At 33.4% G+C, this 22,399-nt stretch overlaps 1 protein-coding gene across 4 annotated transcripts in view; it reads right to left on the bottom strand.

Moving 5' to 3' along the window:
* Diaph3 (diaphanous related formin 3) overlaps window positions 1-22,399 on the bottom strand; it is a 464,142-nt gene that overhangs the window by 178,257 nt on the left and 263,486 nt on the right. For all 4 annotated transcript variants that reach the window (XM_076871975.2, XM_076871976.2, XM_076871977.2 and 1 more), the window contains 2 exons: window positions 21,465-21,594; window positions 2,137-2,261 (listed from right to left, as the gene is read on the bottom strand). In XM_076871975.2, the coding sequence (XP_076728090.2) occupies window positions 2,137-2,261; window positions 21,465-21,594 (255 nt within the window). The remainder of the gene's footprint in view (window positions 1-2,136; window positions 2,262-21,464; window positions 21,595-22,399) is intronic.

Here is a 22,399-nt window from a genome sequence, read left to right as displayed (position 1 = left end):
GAACTTAAACTTAATACATTTTTATTTATTGTGCATTTTAGCTTCCAAACGCTTCCATTTTCTAAGATCTTAGAGGCTCACAATTTGCCATTTTAATAAGATCTGTATAAAAGCGTTTAATATTCAAAATCTGACTTGTTGTCAGTCCTAATTAAAGTAAACAAAGTCTTGCAATGAATGAATTTAATTACTTCAAAACTAGTATGTCTTACTAAGATGAAAAGCAAACGAGTGCAATCTAATCTCAGCAAAGAATATTTATGATTATAAGCTTTGTCAATAGCAAAGTGCACCAACTGTTCATATATCTGACTTCCAAGAGATACATGAATGCTAATCAGTTCATTAGAGGCTTCTAGGTTGTGATATTTAGCGACAGGATATAGTAGCTTTCTTGTCCATGGAGGATAATTGTACTCAGAATGAAAAATTGTTTCCAACAAAGCATCATCCTTCCTGTTTCTGATTTCCTGCTGGTTGCTTTTTATGAGCTTCATACCTTTCAAGAAGCCGACATCATTCAGCTTATTATGTCACATGAATACAAGTATGAATATGTCCTGAGATGGTCTGCTGAGCAGGATCCTACCACCTTTACTCCCAGCTCAGGCATTCTTGTTAGGCAGAGAAGCCTAGGCTCCATAATTAGCGCACTCACAGCATATTACCAGAAGTTATAGTGGAAATCCTTACTAAAATGGTTTCTACCCATAGGGCACACACCAAAAAAAAAAGCATTTCAATTAACAATACTTAATGACATAATGATAAACTCACATATGAGCATTTTAACATTACAAGATGATTGGGGAGGGGAGGGGAAGGGAAGAATGATGAAACTGTGAAAACTGCAATAACATTTATTTTAAAAAAGCAGTCTTTGACGAAAGAGAAGGTAGTGCAAAAATCTATTCTTAATGGATAAATACAGACTTTAGTTTAAAAAAGAAAACAAAAAATGAGAGCTTTACTCACTGTAGTGATAAAGGCATGCTCCCTAAACAAGGAATGGAATGAATGGATAAAAAACATGAAAGGAAACAAACCACATTAGTCTAAATTGATTGTTGCTGGAGTGCATTTTTATGATATTTCCCGACAGAGACAGTGAAGGAAGCTAAAATTGAACTAATTCACAATTAAGCTGAAAGCATATACAATATAATCTATGACAAGCCAAATAATAATTTTGTGATTCACTAAATCTCAAGGGAGAAGTAGTAGAAAGAGGAAAAGTAGTCATTTTATTTCAAGTACTTCAGTTTAAAATAAAATATTAGGAGTGTCTATTTATTTATAAGAACTCATATTAGAAGTTGGTTACACTTTCATATAGAATTCAGAAGCCCATATGGGATTTTAATAATTCATTGTAATAATATTTCATTACAACACAAAAGATATCAGTCTCTTAATTTCATATAATGGTTTGCAAAGTGGTTCAACTTTAGTTTCAGGAAATAAAAAGAGAGTTCATTACTTCAGTTACTCATTAGCGATTAAGCTACAAAATTAGAGATAACAAAGATACCTGAAAGTAAAGAAAGCCTTAAATCAAGCAAGAAATCAGTCTCATTAATTTATATATCTGCCAATTTTTAACACGGGTGAAGAAAATACAAACCTAAGTAGTGATTGTGACAAACTTCATTTTTATCTTGGACTGTGCAGTATTTTGAAATGAAATATTAAATTTTGTGTATCAAGAGTTAATTTCTAATATATATGAACCCTTGAAGCTGACTAGTCACACCATGAGTTTATACAGGCTATATCTGTTTTCTGAAATATGTCTACAGTACCTAAATCTCATCATAGCTTTACCCTCAAACTTCTCTTGAGTTTCAATATTCTTTATCATAAACATCACAAGAAAGTAAGGCAAATGAATGGGGGAAGATGGGAGAATATGCTGTTATCCAAGTAGATAAAAAGAAAGGGGAAAAAAATCAATAGAAATACATGGTGTGTAACTCATGATGAACACTTAAATTTTCCTAAAAGAAGGCAAAGGTTAAACATCTACAATTTGACACTTCAGAATGATCTTTGGTTATATAAAGACATTTAAAACATTAAAAAAATTGTACTTCTACTTGATAGTGACTTAAATTTATTTAGATATCAAAAGGATATGGACATCTTTGTCACAAACTTGTCATGCATGTCCTCAGGAGGGGGAAAGGTTTCCAAATCTTTCTCAAGCTGTTGAAGCTGCCTTCCCATCTGCTTCAAATTCTTTTCCAGCATTTCTACAGAGACTAAAAGAGAGTATATTAAATGACTTCAAAGGACAAAATTATAATATATAAAAGGTACAATCTAGAAACATAACATTTTTTAAAACCTCATAAGAAAATTTATTATTAAAAAATTGAGTGTCACAGTTTTTAACCTTTTAATTTGTTAAAAAAAAGTTGTAAAGTCAATAATAGATTACTTAAAATATAAGACAAAAGACGTTTAGGAAATGTCCACATGAATAAATAACATTTAAGAAATAAGTTTTATTTAAAATTAGAGCTCTTGACCACTACAAATATTATAAAATAATCATACTATTCAGATAGACAAAGAAAACCAATGTTTTAAAAGTAAGCTTATATAATTCTGAGTTTTCAAAAGAGTCTCTTGAGGAAACAGTGAATAGATGATAAAGATGAAGAAAAGTGGCTTCTATAGTCTGAGCTAATCCACAATAGTAAACAAAAGGTCTCAGAGGCTATTTACAATAACAGATGTCAAGCTTTCTTTACTGAAGCTATGAGCACAATTTGCATTTATTAATACCAATTAATATTTTCCTTCTTGGAATTAAGTTTGCTATCACAACACACACAACTAACCAATAGTAAACTGAGACACAGAGGCAGCATCAGAACATACTGGGGCAGCACAACAAAACAGAGATCATTAAGAACAATTTCCCAAATCTTTGCCTTGTCTATCTTACATGACATTAGAATCAAAAGTTACCAATAATGAAAATAAAATGGCCCAAATCAACTTTTTGTATATTTGCTTTAGATTTAAGATGAATTTTAGTTTAAAAAAGAAAAACAAAAGATTTTTGGTTCCTTTAAATGAAAACTATATAAAACAATGTTTCACAAAATTAATCCAATATAGTTTGTCATTTTCAGACCTGGAATTAATCCTGAGGAACAGGACAAATAAAATATTACCTATAAAGAACGGAATATCCTTGAAAGGGATCTAAATGCTTAAGAAAATGGGTCTGAGTTTTTAAAACATATAGTTTAAAATTGTCATAAATAGCTTTAAAAAACACTGCAACATAGTCTGTTATTAAAAAATTAGCAATCTAATTCTCAGATTCAATGTTTATTAAGTCCAATGACTGAACTCTTCATAGAGGCACATATAACATTTGTTTGTCTCTGAAGAATGAGGGTACTTTAACCTTGGTTCCCACTGTGATGAAGCCATTCTGAAGTTATACTCATGCATATTTTCTTACTAGTTTATTTCTCATGCATCCTCTTTTTGTGGTTTTCACAATTGAAATTAGGGCTGGGAGTGTACCTCCAAGGCAGAATGCATGCATCTCATGCAGGCGGCCAGGGGTTCAATCAGAAGCACCAGTAGAAGAAAAAAAAATGCAATAATTGAGATGATGGATTGTATGAAATGTTTCCATTATGGTAGTATTTGGTATAGGAATTCAATCTATTTAACTCATGTTCCCCATGTCTTGCTGTACACTGCTCATGGTAGTAACATACATTTCCTATGTTATGCTCTTTCATTTTTGTGTCTGCTGGTCAATCTTCCACAACCAGAACATTTATTTGATCAGGTCCATGGTGTTTCACTTACTTTTCTCATTTCCAAATGGTTATTTTGCTTCTTTAAAAGTTCTCTTTCTGCATTACAGAAGAGATTCCTTTTGCTCTCCTAGTCTATTTGATCTCTCCTCTAATGTCTCATTAGCATTTCCTTTATCATTTCTCAGGAAATCTTACAAGTGGTTCAGTCACTTTTAAACTTCTTAAAACTTGAAACTTCTGATTAAATAAATGTTCTAGAACATGCAAGATTTTTATATTAAGTAAATATGTACTCAAAAAAGTGTATAAGTCATACTTTGTGTTATTAATTAGGATAAAAAATAAGTTAATGTACTATAGTATAATCTTATTAGTAATCAATATAACAGTATTAATAATGAAAATAATAATAACAGCAGGTAACTCTAGTGAGTGTTTCCAAATATTGGGTAATGTCTTTAATGTTTTTCAATAATCAATTCATTTAAAGACAACATCATGAAGTAGGTATTGTTATTATCTCCAGTTTACACATGAGCAAACTAAAGCTGAGAGGGTGGGTAAAAAGATCAGATAACTAAAAAGTGGAAAATTCAGAATTTAAATTCAGGCATTTTGATGTACAGAAATTATTAACAGAAATTACTTCTTTGTTTTTCATAATCTCTACTCTCCCTATCAATAACATTTAAATAAACAAAACTTGTTTTCATATAATTGGTTCCTTGTACATTCATGCTTAGATTAATTACAAGTAATCCAAAGATGACTTAGCCCATGGAAAAATACCTAAGCACTCTGGAAGGATGAATGAACAGTTCTCCACTGACAAAAAGCACAGGGTAAGTCTTTGGAGGGAACATAGTCAGATTTTTTTTTTTCCCCTGACAGCAAATGTATTGTTCCAACACCAATCAATTCTAACTCTCTAACACTAATTGGATTTCCTACAATTCAACTGAACTCTGACACTACTTACTAAGAGTTAGTGTCATTGTCTTAAGGGCTCAATCTCACCATACTGCCCTCATATCAGATGCTCGCTGCAAGTCCAAGAGGCCATTCATACTTCTGAAGGACTGAAGGATTCTACATGTCCCCTCCCTTAAGGCTCATAATTCATAAAACTTAGGAAACTGCTATATGAACAGTTATAAAGGACACATCTCAGGAACAGTCAAATGGAAAGAGATTTACAGTATAAAGAATAAGAAGTAGAGAGTAGAACACATTCTTCATCTGCTCTAGGCACATGCCCTCCCAGCATATCCATGTTCTCAACAACCCAGAAACTCCCTTAGCCTCTGTTTTATAGTCTTTGTTGAAACTATTATAAGTTATTAGAGATTAAATCATTGCCCATTCACGATTTAATTCAATCTGCAGTCCCCCTCTTTTCCTGGATGTCAGGGGTTGGGCTAATATTTCTAACTCTGGAATCATATTATTAGAGACCATGCCCCATGAAAGGAAAGGCTTGAGACTTATCCAACTCATTGCTAACCAGTGGGTCAAACTGCTTTCTTCATGATCTGAAGCAACTTCTCCTGGGATCAATTTCCACATCAGTGGAATGGGAAGCATCTCACCATATATTTTTACCTCAGAGATACTTCATAATAGATCAAACCAAATAGTGCAGTATGAAGAAGTTTTTTGAAAAAGAATACACCATGGCTTTCTTATTCCTAAATAAATAAGAAATGAAAAAGCTTAAAGATTTTTTAAAACAAAGTGATACTAGAATGAAAGGAAAAGTAAAGTCATCACTACAAGCACCAGGCCAGGAAAAGGCTAGTGTGGAAGTCAGCCCAAGAAGAGTTGATATTTTCAACTCTTATGAATACTGGGGGCTTATTCAAACATTTAAGGTCAGCACCATCACTAGTAAGCTATCTTTTAAAATGGTTCTTGCAGCTACTCTATGTTGGAAATCCTACTAAGCCATCTCTTATGCTTCATCAGCAGTCTCTGATTAGATTACTTGTGCATTATTCTTAAGTGGATTTAAATATAATCGACCAACCTCTCACTGTTGGTTTTTAAATAAGGACCAAAGCACACTTGGAAGGGAGAGAGGAGTGTGTGAATTCTAGGCTAATAGACTATAATCTAATGTTTAGAGTGATCTGATGGATAAAACTAAAGAGCATTTTAAGAATTCCCTTGTTGTTTTCCTTTTCAGCAATTTTTATATTTCCAAGGACAGCTCCTTAATGTATCATCAAACATAATTTACCACACTTTACACAAGTCAAATTCTTTAAGGTCACTATTTTTTTTTTTTAAACTAGAAATCCAAACTAGAGAGCTTTAAGTTGGAAATTCTCAAAGAAGTGCTATTTTACTTGTGTATCTATATGAGACGTGTGTTTGAATTTATCTTTTAAATTAAGTCACTTCTTAAATCAAGAAATATTCTGTTTCATTATTTAGAAGAAAAATAATAAAACAGAACTGTCATCAGAGTTGATTAAACTATTTTAAGGCAATTCTTACTTTTCCATTTTACTCAGTTAATAATTCATCAGGTGGGTTTTTAGTCAACTTGGACATGTATGTGTCTTACCCTCAACCAGCTCATTCATAATCTCACACCTCAGTGGGCGGAAGGATCACAAACTATTTCCTGTACTAGTAATCTGCTCGTTTCCACCCCCCTCCCCCTTGAAATCCTCAGATCCAAATAATTGTGACACCCCAGGCCTTGGACTTCACAAACAGTACTTACATTTGGGGACTCTTATTTCTTCTATGATCTCCTACTGTTTTTCTCCAGTGTTTTCATCAGAATGTACATGAGGGTTTCCATGCACCTAGTGACTTAAAGATGTCTCTTCCTGGTTTACAGCATGCCAGTAGACTGGTTACATAACATCTGAGCTCCTAAACAAAGGCCCCACACAAAACCAAGCTGGCTGCATTCCATGTTCCATCAAGTTACTCTCAAAACAATATACAGCATATGTAGTTTCTCCTGCCCATCATCCTAACCCTGATTCTGGAAATAATGTGTGTCTATCTTGTCTGTTCTCGATCCCTGGATTACTCCTATTTGTACTTTATAACAAGTATTGAAAGACCCAGCAAGATCCCTGGTGAAGTGCCCTTACCACCCATCCTAACTGGTAATTGAATCTAACTTTACAACTACCATACACTATTGACATTGATCTTCTGCTCCCAACTAGCTGAGAATTCCTTAAGAATACCATATCTTATTTAACCTTTGTACTTTCAGTTATATAACATACTATAAATGTTTGCTGGAGGAATGGATTCTGGATTTAACTTTAACCTCCCATGATAAAAGCACTGAAACTAAAATGGGAAAATATAACAAATTAAATATCTAGGACATTAAAATCTAAGAAACAAGATTCTTTTCAAGTGTGTTGTTGTCATGATAATTATACACCAAAGGTGCTAAAGTAGCTGTAGAATAAAACTTAAAAATTACAACTATAAATATTTAAGTTTAAAGCAATCATGAATACATGTTTCTATAATACCATGACCTAAGATTTACTCTGCTAAGATTTGAAGTAAAAAAGAATAGAAATCATATACATTTAAGTAATCTTTATAATTAAAACTCCTCTAAATATCTCCTGAAGGTTTTGATCATTCTTTCATAACAAGTATACTGAGAAATGCCTAATTCATTTTACACATCATGACATAATACAGTGAAACTATTTTAAAGAAAGTTTAAATAATAATTTATTACAATTTAAACATTTAAGACCAGGGTTGTGACTCAGAGGTAGAGTGCTTGCCTAGCACATGCGAGGCCCTGGGTTTGATCCTCAGCACCACATATACATAAATAAAGGTATTGTGTCCAACTACAACTAAAAAAATAAATAAATATTTAAAAAATTAGATTAAATAAACTATCTACCTTAAAAGGAATATTGTTTTTTGTGTGAAACTATTGAGTTTCAAAATCCCATAAAAAATAATTTTACTAGAAAATTTTAATAAAGCTATAATGTTTTATAAATACAAGTTTAAATAATAAAATCAGAAGGGCAAAATAACCTCACCAGTATTTTTTAAAATACTGAATATTAAGTAGGTCTATAACAAAATCAAAACTCTAGAATACCATTTTAAAAGTATTATGACAGAAATGTACAAAAATAAGATTTTAAAAAAAAAGCCACAAAACTGAAAATAAATTGCAGCTTCGTTCAAAACAGATAAGAGCAAATTGAAAGAAGCAGTGTAAGTGAATGCCCAGCCATCCTTATCTAGTAGCTGTACTTCCTCTACTCAAATATTCTTTCTTCCCATTGTTCTGATTCTTGATGGGACACCATGAAATAATACACCATAACTTGCAGTCCCTAATTAATTTGCTATATCATATACAATGGTGGTTATGTGTTGTTGTTTTCACATTCTAATGTGAAAGAAATGCCTACATTTGACATGAGACCTGGAAACAGGAAAAAGGGTGAAGGCCGATGGAGAAATGAAGAGGACAACCAACCAAAGGCCTCCAGTCAGTTCTGTATACCACCTCACCCACTGTGGGAAGACAGAGGCAGCCTTGTTTTCTACAACTATGAAGAGGATATTAAAGAGAAGACGGCAGCTTTCTAGAAGACAAAACTATAATCATGGGAGAAGTATAAAAGAAAACCTTGTTCGCTTATAATAATTTGAAAATTCGTTTGGACAAACAAGAAATTCAAGAACACAGTAAATATTAAATAAAAAGACGTACTTGACAGAGATGTTGTTCTCTCAGAAACTATAAAAAGGTTTTTAATACATGCATTGGACAGAGTGATATTAGCTCTTTCTAATGTGTCCCAGGGTAAGTATAGACTGACCAGATTTCAAATAAAAATAGTTTCCAAGTGTAGCTATTGAACAACAGGTTAGCCTCAATAGGACTGCACTTCATATTACTGGGCTTGATAAAATTCCAAATTTTTTCCTGTCTAGATCTAGATACTTCCTTGAAGTTTAATAGGCATTTTAAATTCATATTTTCAAATTATAACTTATCATCCTTCTTGAATTTGTTCTTACATCTCAATAAATGATTGATCATGACTCCTCTCTTTCTATCAATGCCCACACATTTGATCATACAAAAAATCCTGTTCACTCTGATTTCAAAATACATTCATTTCTTCTTAAGTATTTCTTACCATTCTAGCCTCTGTTGGATCATTTTAACAACCAAGTGATTTCACTGATCCTACCAGCTTCTCTACTGGTTTTTCCCCCGCTCCCTGAATATAGCGGCTTAAGTAAACCACTAAAAATGTAAGTAAGATATTACCCTTTCAATCAAAACCTTCCTTTGGCACCTCATCTCAATGTAAAGTCAAAATCCTTACATTGGACAATGATGTCCTATGAGACCGGTTACCTTTCTGACCTAAGCTCTTCTGCTCTCCCTTTCCATCTCTGCTCCAGCCAGATTCACCTCCAGATCTTGGGACCTCTACCTACCTCTTCCTGCCTAACATGTGCCTCTCTCAAATACCCTGCCCTCCCATGCTTCCCTTAGGTTTTTGCTTAAAGGCCACCTTCTGTAACCACTTAATCTAAAACCTCAAGAACAAACAAAACCAGGAAACAAAAGACCCTTACCTTGGCATTCCAGTGCTAGAAACCCCATGTCATGTGCACTGGATCCTTTCTGTGATTCAAGTTTTATAACCACCAAATTAAGACAGAGAAGATTTTTCTTTTATGTTCACAGCTCTACCCAATACCCAAAATGATGCCTGGGATAGAAGAGGCACTCAGTAAAGGACTGATCCTTGTTAATACAATTCCTGATGTAGTGCCTGTCAAGCAGCAAAAGCTTAATCAACTCTTTTCAAAGAGTCTATTCCCTATAGCATCAAAACAAACAAACAAAAATTAATGAGAGAATTTTACATTCCATAAAACCCATAGTTTGAAAGGGAGATTCTGAGAAACTGCCATTACATTGACAGTACATTGATATTTAAAGGACAAATCTGATCAATTTAAAATCTTTTCTAAAGATAACCTTTCTGAGGAAAGGGGAAAGATTACTCAAGATCCTATTTTCTTGAGGTTCTCCCATGAATATTAATAAACAATGTTTTAGATGTTCCTATCACATATATCATTTATCATAAGTTAATTCATATTTCCATATGGCATTCTGTAATATTTTTGGACTGAAAAATTTGCTAAAAAGCAAAAAATCACATGCAGACATCCCTAGAAAAACTAAAATTCAGAGTAGTTAAAGAGTTGCTGGAGTCCCAATTGTTCTTAAAGGTTGTTTAGTACTGGAACTGCTTTTTCAAAAGAAATCTTATGCCAAAGTTCAAAATGTGAAAATAGAATGTTTCAGGATAAAGCTGAGGAGAAAAAATAGAATCTACTTTTAAAATTCCATTCCCTATGTTAGTCTGCCCAACTGGTAAAACTGCATTGAGATATACATTTAAAATCTGTATAATTTTCTGCAGGTATACTAGTTTAATTTTTAGAAAAGCGCAAGCATTTTTCAATACCATAAATCTACAAAATTCTTCGTTGTACAATCTAAAGCTTGGATAAATTTCAGGCCACACACAGTTGGAATTCATTTGAATAACTTCTAAAAATACATGTTAAAATTCTATAATGATATATTATTCATATAGAGTCATGTTTACCTACATCATTAATGACAGCACAGGCAGGTGTTTGTCAACAAAAATAATTACTGAAAAATAACATCAGCAATGACTATGCCAAATGTAGAGAACATTTATACTATGCTTACTAGGTGATATTTAAACTTTATAAATATTTATATGTATATATTAACTTACTTATCAAAAGAACCTTCTAAGGTATGTTTAAAATTGTCTCCATTTTATAGGTAAGCAAACTCAGGAACAGAGAATAAAAAACTTGTTTAAGGTCAAACTTCTCACACACTAGGATTTGAACCCCAGCTGCCTAACTTCAGAGATTACAATCTAAATAACAGCCTCTCCCCCATAGCATAATGTCTGTTTCATCTAAAATTATGATTACATTTTTATTTACCAACTAAAATTATCAGGGTTATTATAATTATCATTGCCTGTCAATAAAAAATTCCTTAAATTTGGAGGAATAAATGAACTTCAATTTTAACAGTTTTCCTATTTTCACAAAACCAAGGGTATTTTACAAGGTTAAAAACAGTAACTGTTTAGAGCCAAACTGTTTCACAATTTAATGACAAATGCTTTCTAGTTACACCTATTAATGTAATTTTCCTCAAAGTTTGACAATCCCTCCAAGATGATGGTGCTAACTCCACAAAATTATGAAAGTAATGACAGGGACAACCGGAGGGGTTAAACAGCATCCCTCTTAGAGGGACATCCTCCCAGAACCACACAATATGACTCTCTTGGAAATTGGGTGTTAACAGATAGAATTGGTTAAGCATTTTGAGATGAAATCATCCTGTGATATGTTATCCAATAACTGATGCTCATAAGGGGAAGTGACAACACCAGAGACATGGAGAAGGGAGGAGTGAGATGATAAAAGCAGAGACTAGGGTGATGTGTCTATAATCCAAGAAACACCAAGCATTTGATTTCAGAATTCTTGTCTCCTGAAACTTGAGAGAATGAACTTCTTTATTTAAAGGCACAGAGTTTGTGGTAATTGGTTGTGGTAGCCCTGGAAAACGAATACTGCTACTAATTCAAGATTTGCAAACTACCTAAATACAGCCCGGATTCTGGAGAAGAAGAGGCAATTCTTCCTGCAGCATATGATTAGCTCCATGCCTCTTCCTCCCATAGGTTACATGTCAACCTTGCTACCAAAAAGAGCCTGGAGACTGCCATAAATGTGTTTGTTCCATCTATTGCTAAGGATTTTTTTTTTTTGGTAAAATACAGATTTATGATGTTAAGCCATCCTTCAGAATGCACTACCCTGAAATCTTCTCTCATCTACCTTGTTTGTAATTTCCCACTTCATGTTGCAACCTGAGGTGCAGTAAATATCGCTTCACAGTGAGCAGCTTAAGAGAGCTCCAAGACCTTGGCTGTCACTGGTGATACTGTCCCATTGCTTGATGTTAGCTATGTCTCATAGGTGACACTGACAGAACAGCTCGAGTAGCTACTTCAAATCTGTAGCTGGCCAAAAATCTGCAAACACTGTAAACTGTTAGTTTGTAGAAAAGATTAATGCTGTATTGTTGCCACTTTCAGTCTGTTAACCTCCAAAAAGATATAGAGGTCTTCCTGATGTAGTTTTCTTCTTCATCATCATCTATCAGCCCAAGCAGCAGTAGATTCAGAAAATGTTCCTAGCTCAGTATCTCAAAAAGCAATCTTTAGCTTCAAGTAGCTCCTCCATACCCAGTGTTCTTCAATGTCACTCTACAGAATCCTTAATTCTTCAGTGATTTTTGGTCATGCTCTTTCCATTCCACTCAGCTACTTTCCAAAGTAGTTTTTATTTGCACAATAAAATTATTATGTTCATTCTTGAATTTTAACTTTTGATGCCAACTACATATAGATAATCCTTGGAAATAAACTGGCAGGATTTATATACGTGGCCCCAACCAGTATACCACACCTGTAATACAGTATAAATATCCTTCATAAATCCTTTTATTACGTGGGGAATGACACAGTTATTTTATCATAACTTTTTTATACTTAATGTTAATTTGTTTAACTTAAAATTCTTACATGTTCTACCATTTTATATATACAAAAAAGTATATACAAACCCTATAGGCAAAATACATTTTTAAAATAAATTCACTTTTTATTGCACTTGGTTTGTTTTAATAGTAAAATTATTTTCCAATTCTTGAGCATCTCATTGGCTAGCTACACATAGTCAAATTAGATCATAAGACATAACATAGGAGTCATAGGCTAGTATTCTGGGCATAGCTTTTTATAGTCTACCTGTAGAATCAATGCTACATAGCTCAGAGACAACAAATATTTTCATCATTTCCATAGGAGAATGAATAAAGTGAAATAAGGTCTCCCATCTGAAAAGTGATAACACATAATTCAGACTGTTACAGGCTTGAATCTGACACTGCTTATATTGAGATTACATGCACTATACTAGCAAAACAGGGATAAGTAGCAAAGAAATTAGATACACAGAAAAAAAGTGTAAAAGATAAAACTAAGTAAACTCTAGTGTAGATGAATGCATTCTAAAGCAAAATCTAAAATATGCCACAGATAAATCACTAAAATGAAATGTGTATGTTGATGAATATACTTATTCAGAATGCCTTAATATTCCTTACGCATGTGCTAATTTATATGACATCTATTGAAAAAAAATTGAGGCACGTTATGGTACAGATATGAGGTTTCCCCCAAAAGCTCATGAGTGAGACAATGGAAGAAAAGTTAGAAGTGGAATGACTGGGTAATGAGAGTCTTAACTTATTCAGTGCATTAATCCCAACAGGGATTAACTGAGAGGTACCTATAGGCAGGTAGGCTGTGGCTTGAGGAGGTATTGAGGGCATGCCTTTAGGGTAAATATTTTGTGTGCTGAGCTTAGTCTCTCTCTGCTTCTTCCTGTGAGTGACTGAGTTGCTTTTCTCTGGCACATCCTCCCACTATGATATCCTACTCCACCTTAAATCCCAAGGAATGGAGCCAGCTGTCTATGGAATGAGACCTCTGAAACTATGAGCCCCAAAGTAAACTATCCCTCTTTAAAATTGTTTGGTCTTTTAGTTACAGCAGTGAAAATTGACAAAAACAGCATACTTCTGAAGTCATGTGGAAAAGACAGTGCGTAGAAGAAACTTTGATATTCCCAACTGATGATTAGTGAACTTACAACACTGCAGATCTACAAGTGTTCCCTCAACTAGTCTAAAAAAGTGTCAACAAATTTTAAAGTAATCTAGTCTGCAGCCAAAGAACTATAAGCAAACAAGAAAAATGTCTTAAGTTATTATATTAGATTACTTAGGCTGCCATCGCCAGATACAAGAGACTACATGCTTAATGAGTAGAAAGTTATATTCTCATGGATATGGAGACAAGGTTGAAGGTGTTGATCAATTTGTTTTCATCTGAGGCCTCTCTCCTTGACTTGCAGATGTCCTCCTCACTGTTCTCTCACATCATCTGTCATCTGTGCAAATATATTCCTAATGGCTGGGAGTCCAAACTTTTCCTTTTCTTTTTAAAAGAAAAAAAAAAGATTGGATTAAGGCCGATTGAAGTGATTTCATTTTAACCAGTGTGCTCCTATCTTCAAATGTGGTAAAATTTTGAGTATTAACAGGCCTTCAACATATGAATTTGTGAATGACACAAGGAAGGAATTTTTTTTTGCTTTTAACCAACACAATAAATGCAATGTTGCCTATGGGTTGGCTTCTATAAAATCTTTAATTATAAATATTTCCACAACCAACATAGTAATCCTGTGACTTAATTTCATTTTTATTATATAAACAGAAATATGTAAACAAAAGCATAGTTTCATCAAACTCTAATACCAAACAACTAATTTGAAACACCAATTGATTTATCTTAATGACGCAGATCATAAGGCCCCAATCTTTGACCTCCATGATATAATGGTTCCAACTATCATGATGTGAGTCAAGCTGCATCGAATATAAAATAAAATTGAATTAATAACTAATATTAAATATTCAAAATACATATCAACCTGGATAACAAATTTTAGTTGGCATTTTTGGAAGGCTAGGGTAAAGGTTAATAGACATCTTTACTCTGTCTGCTAGTTATAGCAGATGATTTTGAAATTTTCAAACACTATTCAGTTTCCAGGTGGCAGCCACCTGGAAATTAAGTGGTCTAAGCCCTCACAGTAGGTGAACAAAGATAAACATTTGTTATTTAGTAAAGCATTTATCATAAAATGTTGGAAACACATGAGGTTTTGGAAATCAGAACATATATTTCAGCAATTATTTGGGTCAGACCAAAGAATTGCTAGCTAAGAGCATACAAACAGAGGCTTAGAAGCAGAAAGAGGTATATAAAATAAACAGGATAAAAACCTCAAATATAAGGTATTAAGGAGTGCTCCTGAGAGCTCAAAATATAAAAACAGGGTGACAAAAAGATTAGAAATGAATAATTAGCGAATCCACTATGAAAACATGCTGAATATTGCTTTTTTTCTAGAAGCTAATTCTATTCTCAGCAGTTCCAAAAGAGTCCTTGTTCTACAGCAACTGTTCTTTTTATTGATTTTTTTTTTAAATAAGTCACAGCGGAATGCATTACAATTCATATTACATGTATGCAGCACAATTTTTTCATATCTCTGGTTGTATATAAAGCATGTTGACAACAATGTGTGTCTTCATACATGTACTTTGGATAATGATGTCCATCACATCCCACCATCCTTACTAATTCCTGCCCCCTCTCTTTCCCTCCCACCCCTCTGCCCTATCTAGAATTCATCTATTCCTCCCATGCTCCCCCTCCCTACCCCACTAAGCTAAGAGTCAGCCTCCTTATATCAGAGAAAACATTCAGCATTTACTTTGGGGAGACTGGCTCACTTCACTTAGCATTATCTTCTCTAACGCCATCCTTTTACCTGCAAATGCCATGATTTTATATTCTTTATTGCTGAGTAAAATTCCATTGTGTGTATATGCCACATTTTTTCATCCACTGAAGTGCATCTAACGTTGATTCTACAGTTTAGCTATCATGAATTGTGCTGCTAAAAACATTGATGTGGCAGTGTCCCTGTAGTATGCTGTCCTTTGGGTATAGACTGAGGAGAGGGATAGCTGGGTCAAATGGTGGTTCCATTCCCATATTTCCAACGAATCTCCATGCTGCTTTCCATATTGGCTTCACCAATATGCAGTTTCACCAGCAATGTATGAGTGTGCCTTTTCCCTCACATCCTCACCAACACTTACTATTGTTTGTCTTCATAATAGCTGTCAATCTGACTAGAGTGAGATGATATCTTAGAGTAGTTTTGATTTGCATTTCTCTAATTGCTTGAGATGATGAACATTTTTTCATGTATTTGTTGATTGATAGTATATCCCCTTCTGAGAAGTGTCTGTTCAGGTCCTTGGCCCATTTGTTGATTGGGTTATTTGGTTTTTTAGTGCTTAGCTTTTTGATTTCTTTATATACCTTAGAGATTAGTGCTCTATCTGATGAGTGAAGGGTAAAAATTTATTCCCAAGATGTAGGCTCTCTGTTCACCTCACAGATTGTTTCTTTTGCTGAGAAGAAACTTTTTAGTTTGATTCTATCCCATTTATTAATTCTTGGTTTTAATTCTTGTGCTATAGGAGTCTTATTAAGAAAGTTGGGGCCTAATTCCACATGATGAAGATTAGGGGCTACTTTTTCTTCTATTAGATGCAGAGTCTCTGGTTTAATTCCCAGGTTCTTGATCCACTTTGCGTTGAGTTTTGTGCATAGTGAGAAATGGGGGTTTAATTTCTTTTTGTTGCATTTGGATTTCCAGTTTTCCCAGCACAATTTGTTGAAGAGACTATCTTTTCTCCAATGCATGTTTTTGGCACCTTTGTCTAATATAATTGTAATTTTGTGGGTTAGTCTCTGTGTCCTCTATTCTGTACCATTGGTCTTATAGTCTGTTTTGGTGCCAATACCATGCTGTTTTGTCACTATTGCTCTGTAGTATAGTTTAAGGTCTGGTACAGTGATGCCACCTGCTTCACTTTTCTTGCTAAAGATTGCTTTAGCTATTCTGGGTCTCTTACATTTCCAGATAAATTTCATGATTGCTTTCTCTATTTCTATGAGGAATGCCATTGGGATTTTGATTGGAATTACATTAAATCTGTATAATGCTTTTTGTAGTATGGTCATTTTGATAATATTAATTTGGCCTATCCAAGATCAAGATAGATCTTTCCATTTTCTAAGGTCTTCTTTGATTTCTTTCTTTAGGGTTCTGTAGTTTTCATTGTATAGATCTTTCACCTCTTTTGTTAAGTTGATTCACAAGTTAGGAAACTTACCAACCAAGAAAAGCCCATTACTAGATGGATATACAGCCAAGTTCTACAAGACCTTTAAAGAAGAACTAATACCAATACTCTACAATTTATTTCAGGAAATAGAGAAAGAGGCAGCACTTCCACACTCATTCTATAAGGCCAATATCATCCTGATCCCAAAACCAGGCAAAGACACATCAAAGAAAGAAAACTTCAGACCAATATCTCTAATGAACATAGATGCAAAAATTCTCAAAAAAAAATCCTGGCAAATTGAATACAAAAACATATCAAAAAGATCGTGCACCATGACCAAGTGGGATTCATCCCAGGTGTGCAAAGTTGGTTCATCATAAGGAAATCAATAAATATAATTCATCACATCAACAGATTCAAAGAAAAGAATCATATGATCATCTCCATAGATGCAGAAAAAGCATCTGACAAAATACAGCACTCTTTCATGTTCAAAACACTAGAAAAACTAGGGATAACAGGAACATATCTCAACATCGTAAAGGCTATCTATGCTAAGCCTCAGGCCAACATTATTCCAAATGGAGAAAAATTAAAGGCATTCCCTCTAAAAACTGGAACAAGACAGGAATGCCCTCTTCTACCACTTCTATTCAACATAGTTCTTGAAACACTGGCCAGAGCAATTAGATGAATGAAATTAAAGGGATATGTATAGGAAAAGAAGAACTTAAATCAGCACTATTTGCTGATGATATGATTCTATACCTAGAAGGCCCAAAAAGCTCCATCAGAAAACTTCTAGAACTAGTAAATGAATTCAGCAAAGCAGCAGGATATAAAATCAACACCCATAAATCAAAGGAATTTCTGTATATCAGTGACAAATCCTCTGAGAAGGAAATGTGAAAAACTACCCCATTCACAATAACCTCAACAACAACAAAAAATAAGATACTAGAGAAACTGTTCTTTAATAATGGTGTGAGAACTTCAGTTTAACCAATGAATTTATCCTGAAGTAAAGGGTGGCATACCCAGAAATTTAGGTGAGGTTCTTAGTAAGCACCAGAAACAAGCATCAAAAAGAATGTGACATATTCTTTAAGTTTCTTGATGAAGTTAAAAGCCAAAGAACATTTTACATGAAGTAGCCACTTTCCACAGATTTCACTTCAGCAGAATCTACTAGGCAGAGTTGAGGTCCAGAAGATTATAATCAGATGTGACAAATGAGAGAAAGAAAATCAGAAGAAGGGACCAGGAAGGGTTTTCTCAATTATATAAAAGTTGAGAAGAAATTAAATGTGTAGGGATCAAGAATCCTGTCTTGTGGTATATTATGTTCCTATTGCCTATTTGAGATGCAGATGGAAATGGCAAAAGACGTTGGACACAGAAGAGTGAACCTTAGAAGTAAAGTCTGGGACATAAATTTGTAAGTTATTAACATAATTAATGATGACTTTTAGTCCTGGGGGATTGAAGAGAACACCTCAAGGAAAGTTGTGGGTAGAAAAAGAGAGAGAAGGGTTCAGTTATTAGGCTAATAACAGCAGCTATATAAAGAGGGAGCAGAGAGCAAGAGGAAGTAAAGGATACAGGAGTAAAAGGTAGGAGTTATTAGGGCCAGACACCTGATGTCAGTGAGGTTGCATTCAGACACAGAAATTACACATTGGACCAACACAAGAAAATAGCACAACTTCATACACAATAACTCCAAGTGCAGACTTGTTAAATGAAGGTGTAAATACATGATTTACAGAGTGGGTTAGTATGGCATTTCTGAAATTCAGAGTTGACAAGGAAACAATAGATGTATTTTGTGTAGTTATGATAACACTAAAAGAGGGTTGACCACATTATGCTGTAAACTTTACCTTGGTTTTATTTTAATACAACCTCCTAAAAACAACCAAATTTTTTTAAAAAATAAGATTTGTCATTATCTATTCATTAATAAAATAATGTTTCATTTTAATACCAAAACAGCTTATTGAGCATTGATCAATAAGACATTCATAGCCAATTAACTTTAATTGTTTAGACAAGAAAAATTGTATTCAACACCTAGAAGTTCATGAAAGAAAGAAATATTACAATGGTATACAGAAATATAATAATGAACCAAAATTTTTTCACTGAAACACAACAGAAAAACTGTAAGCTATTATCTCTTAGAAAAGAAGTAGTCCTAATAAAGTAGATTTTTGAAAATTGTCATATGGGTAAGCTCATTAGTTGCAATGAAAGTTACCCCTGCTGATCTAGGAGTACCTAATGACCAGGATTTTTTATGTCTCAAAAACAAAGGTACTTTTTAGTTCATGTGATAGCTCACCAAGGAGACTTCAAGTCTGAAAACTTCAAAATGATGATACATAAGAGCAATGAAGTTCTCCGAAGCAAACACAGATATATCATCTAAAACATTCCATTTACTCCTCTAAAATCACATTCATTAATTGGGTTAGATAATCACAGAAAGAATTCAAGAATCACCTATACTATTTAAAAAAACTTCAGTGATATTTCTTGTATTCAAATATGAAGTTGGCTGCTCCCTGTGAAACATATTAGCCATATTTGCTGACCCATACACTGTAACAGATGGAAGATAAAACCCCAGTCCCAAAATGCCTCACTGAAACACCAAAAAAAAAAAAAAAAAAAAAAAAAACCAAAGAAAAAAAATCAAATTACAAAGTTACAAAGCTTGCAAGTCCTCATGAAAGTTAGATAATTTTAAAGTATCATAATATTTTAAAGAATTTTAAGTACAATCAAATGAGACAAGGTAAATATTTCAAGAACTTAATTTAAAGTAAAAATTCCTAAAAAAACGAATTTCACAATAAAAACAATGCATGTAAAGAGAAGAATGTTTCAGCTCCCTGTTCAGTTTTAGAACAAGTATGAAAAATGATAACCAGAAATGTAAACTGTCACTATCCAAAAGCGCTTGCCTGATTCTTATGAAATTATCAATTAACACTATTACCTACTCAACCATCTTTTTCTCAAAAGAAATCTCTATATTTCAAGGAACTTCCTGCCACTACTGCTATCTGCTAGACTTGCTACTTACAAAATTTAATGTCCACCAACACTACTCACTTTCAATTTTGTTTTCATCCCATTTGCTTATATATTCCAAAATGTCTAAGGTCTCACTTTAGAAAAGTCAATTTCACTGGCTTAATGAACCAACCAGTTAAAAGCTAGATTTAATAACACCAATTTATTTTTAGTGGTTTCTCCCACTCAGTTCTATTCCTTTTTACCCTGACATATATTAACAGAAGATAATTTGTATAATTTCTCTTCCTAAATTCCAAAACAGAAAATATGTATGTTTTATATATATATAATATAATATATATGTGTGTGTGTATGTGTATATATATATACATTATATGAATAATCACTATGTATGTGCACATATATGGTATACATGTAATATTTCATACATGTATACATATATGCATTTATATATACAGAGAGAGACATTTTCTTATTTCATAAACATTTTAATATAAGACAGGTAAAAAGTAAATAATTCACTATCATGTAACATTACTATAAAAGTGAAAAATAATGTAAGAAGCTTATTACTGGTCTTAAAAATCTATGCTAATTATTTCCAATAGGCTATATGAAATATGTCCTTCAAGAAATATGTATCATGGGATAAAGTTACACAGAACATCAAAGCCAATCAAATATCTCTTTGCAGATAAAGTACTATAAGCATCATTTCACAGAAAAATTTGAAAGAGGTAGAGAATGATAAAAGCACTTAAGAAGGAATATTCATTCCAATGTAGAAGAAAATAAAAGACCCTTCTTTAAGGTCACAAATTCCAACATTAAGAAGAAAGCAGGGGCTGAGACTATAGCTCAGTGGTAGATCATTTGTGAACATATGGAAGACCATGGGTCCTATCCCTAGAGTACAATGAAAATTAAAAGAAAAGAAAGTAGGAGAAAAGAGATTTTTTTAAAAATGACATTATTAGTAACAAGTGGTCAAAATCAAAAGAATACAGATACTCCTCATTCTATATCTCTTGTCTCCCAGAATGTATTCACAAATTGATTGTTTCAAACCAGTTAAAGTTGTTTGCATAAAACCAATGTGAAATATAAATGAAAACTGAGTATTTAAGTTGGTAAATAAAATTTTTAACTTAAATCATAATATAACCAAGAAATAACAATAGATTCTATCCTTTCTGACCCTTAGTAGGAACTAGAACCAGGTTAGAAATTAGGGCATTAGAAAGGGTTGAATTGAGACTCTGGCAGTCTGGTGTCTTAATGGAATGAGATCTCCACTTTAAATAGACCTTGATCTTGTGTAAAGGGAGACACTGATGGCTACATCTGGGGTCAAATATATAACAGTCATTCGGTGGTTGTGGGTGACATGGAATCAAAGGAGAAACAGTAAGGAGACTAGGCAGCAGAGCGTAAGCCACAAGACAATGTGTTCATAAATATAAAGGTTCATTACCAAATATATTAAACAGCTCCAATCATGACAAGTCCTAAAGTAAATATCCTATAATTTTCTATTTTAAAATGTGACACTGAACATAAAATGTTTTTGACAAAATGAGAAGTATATACAAATAAACAGCATTATATTCCTTTAGAACTGAAGACCAGAGCAATAACGTCTATTTTTTTTCGAAAGTACAAACCTTTACTAGCTTTGTCTAAATGTTCCAAATCGTCGACAAAATTCAGGATATCAGGGTACTTTTCTTCACATATTTCTACCAGGAAATGAAGTAATGTTGTTTTCTGGTCTGTTGATTTTGTGTCCTTTAGCTAAAGAAAATGAGAGGGAGACAAAACATTGTCAGAAGTATTTTGATAATCTACCTACTCAAATAATGTTTATACTGTATTTGGTAGATAAGAAATAAGCTGTAAAATCAATTAATTTCATTTTTGAAAAACAAATATTTCAATGCTTGAAAAGGTACTTTTTACTTGCTTGGTCAAAATTATTAATATTTGTTGTAAATGAGAAATAACCTTAATTCAACCTAGGATGCAACATTTTCTGAGAAAAAAAATTAATGGTCACATGTCTAGAAAAGCAGAAAAACTGGAAAGTCTATGTAATACCAGTACCTAAAATTACTAAATAATAAATGGGGCATTCATCCATTTATCATTTGACACATATTCAGAAGCAAGAAGCTGTTTAATTTTTTAAACCATTTGCCCTGATATGACAAATAGTTTAGTAAAAGCAATTACAAAGTAGTTTCAGGGCAACACAACATGTGAACTGAATGAACCTCTGAAGGATGGGGTTAGGAGAGGGAAGAAGAAAATTCAGAAGTACATATTTCAGAGAGAATAGCATTTGAAAAGGGCTTGGTATGATTTGTACTTGGTTTGTCCCTCAATGCACAGGAAAAATGGTCTTCACTGTGGCTATGGTGGGAGGTAGAATCTTAAAAGAGATGGGGTCTCATGAGAGGTCCTTAGAGATTAAAAGATTTCTTAAGCAACTAGTTGGTAGTTCTCACAAAAGCGTTGCTATGAAAGCCTGAGCCCACTCAGTCTCTCTCTTTCCAGGTTCTCGATGTGAACACTTGTTCCCACATGTGCTCCTGCCTTT

The sequence above is a fragment of the Callospermophilus lateralis genome, chromosome 12 (genome assembly GCF_048772815.1).
Source record: "Callospermophilus lateralis isolate mCalLat2 chromosome 12, mCalLat2.hap1, whole genome shotgun sequence".
Lineage (NCBI taxonomy): Eukaryota > Metazoa > Chordata > Mammalia > Rodentia > Sciuridae > Callospermophilus > Callospermophilus lateralis.
This window is presented reverse-complemented; position numbering and strand designations above follow the sequence as displayed.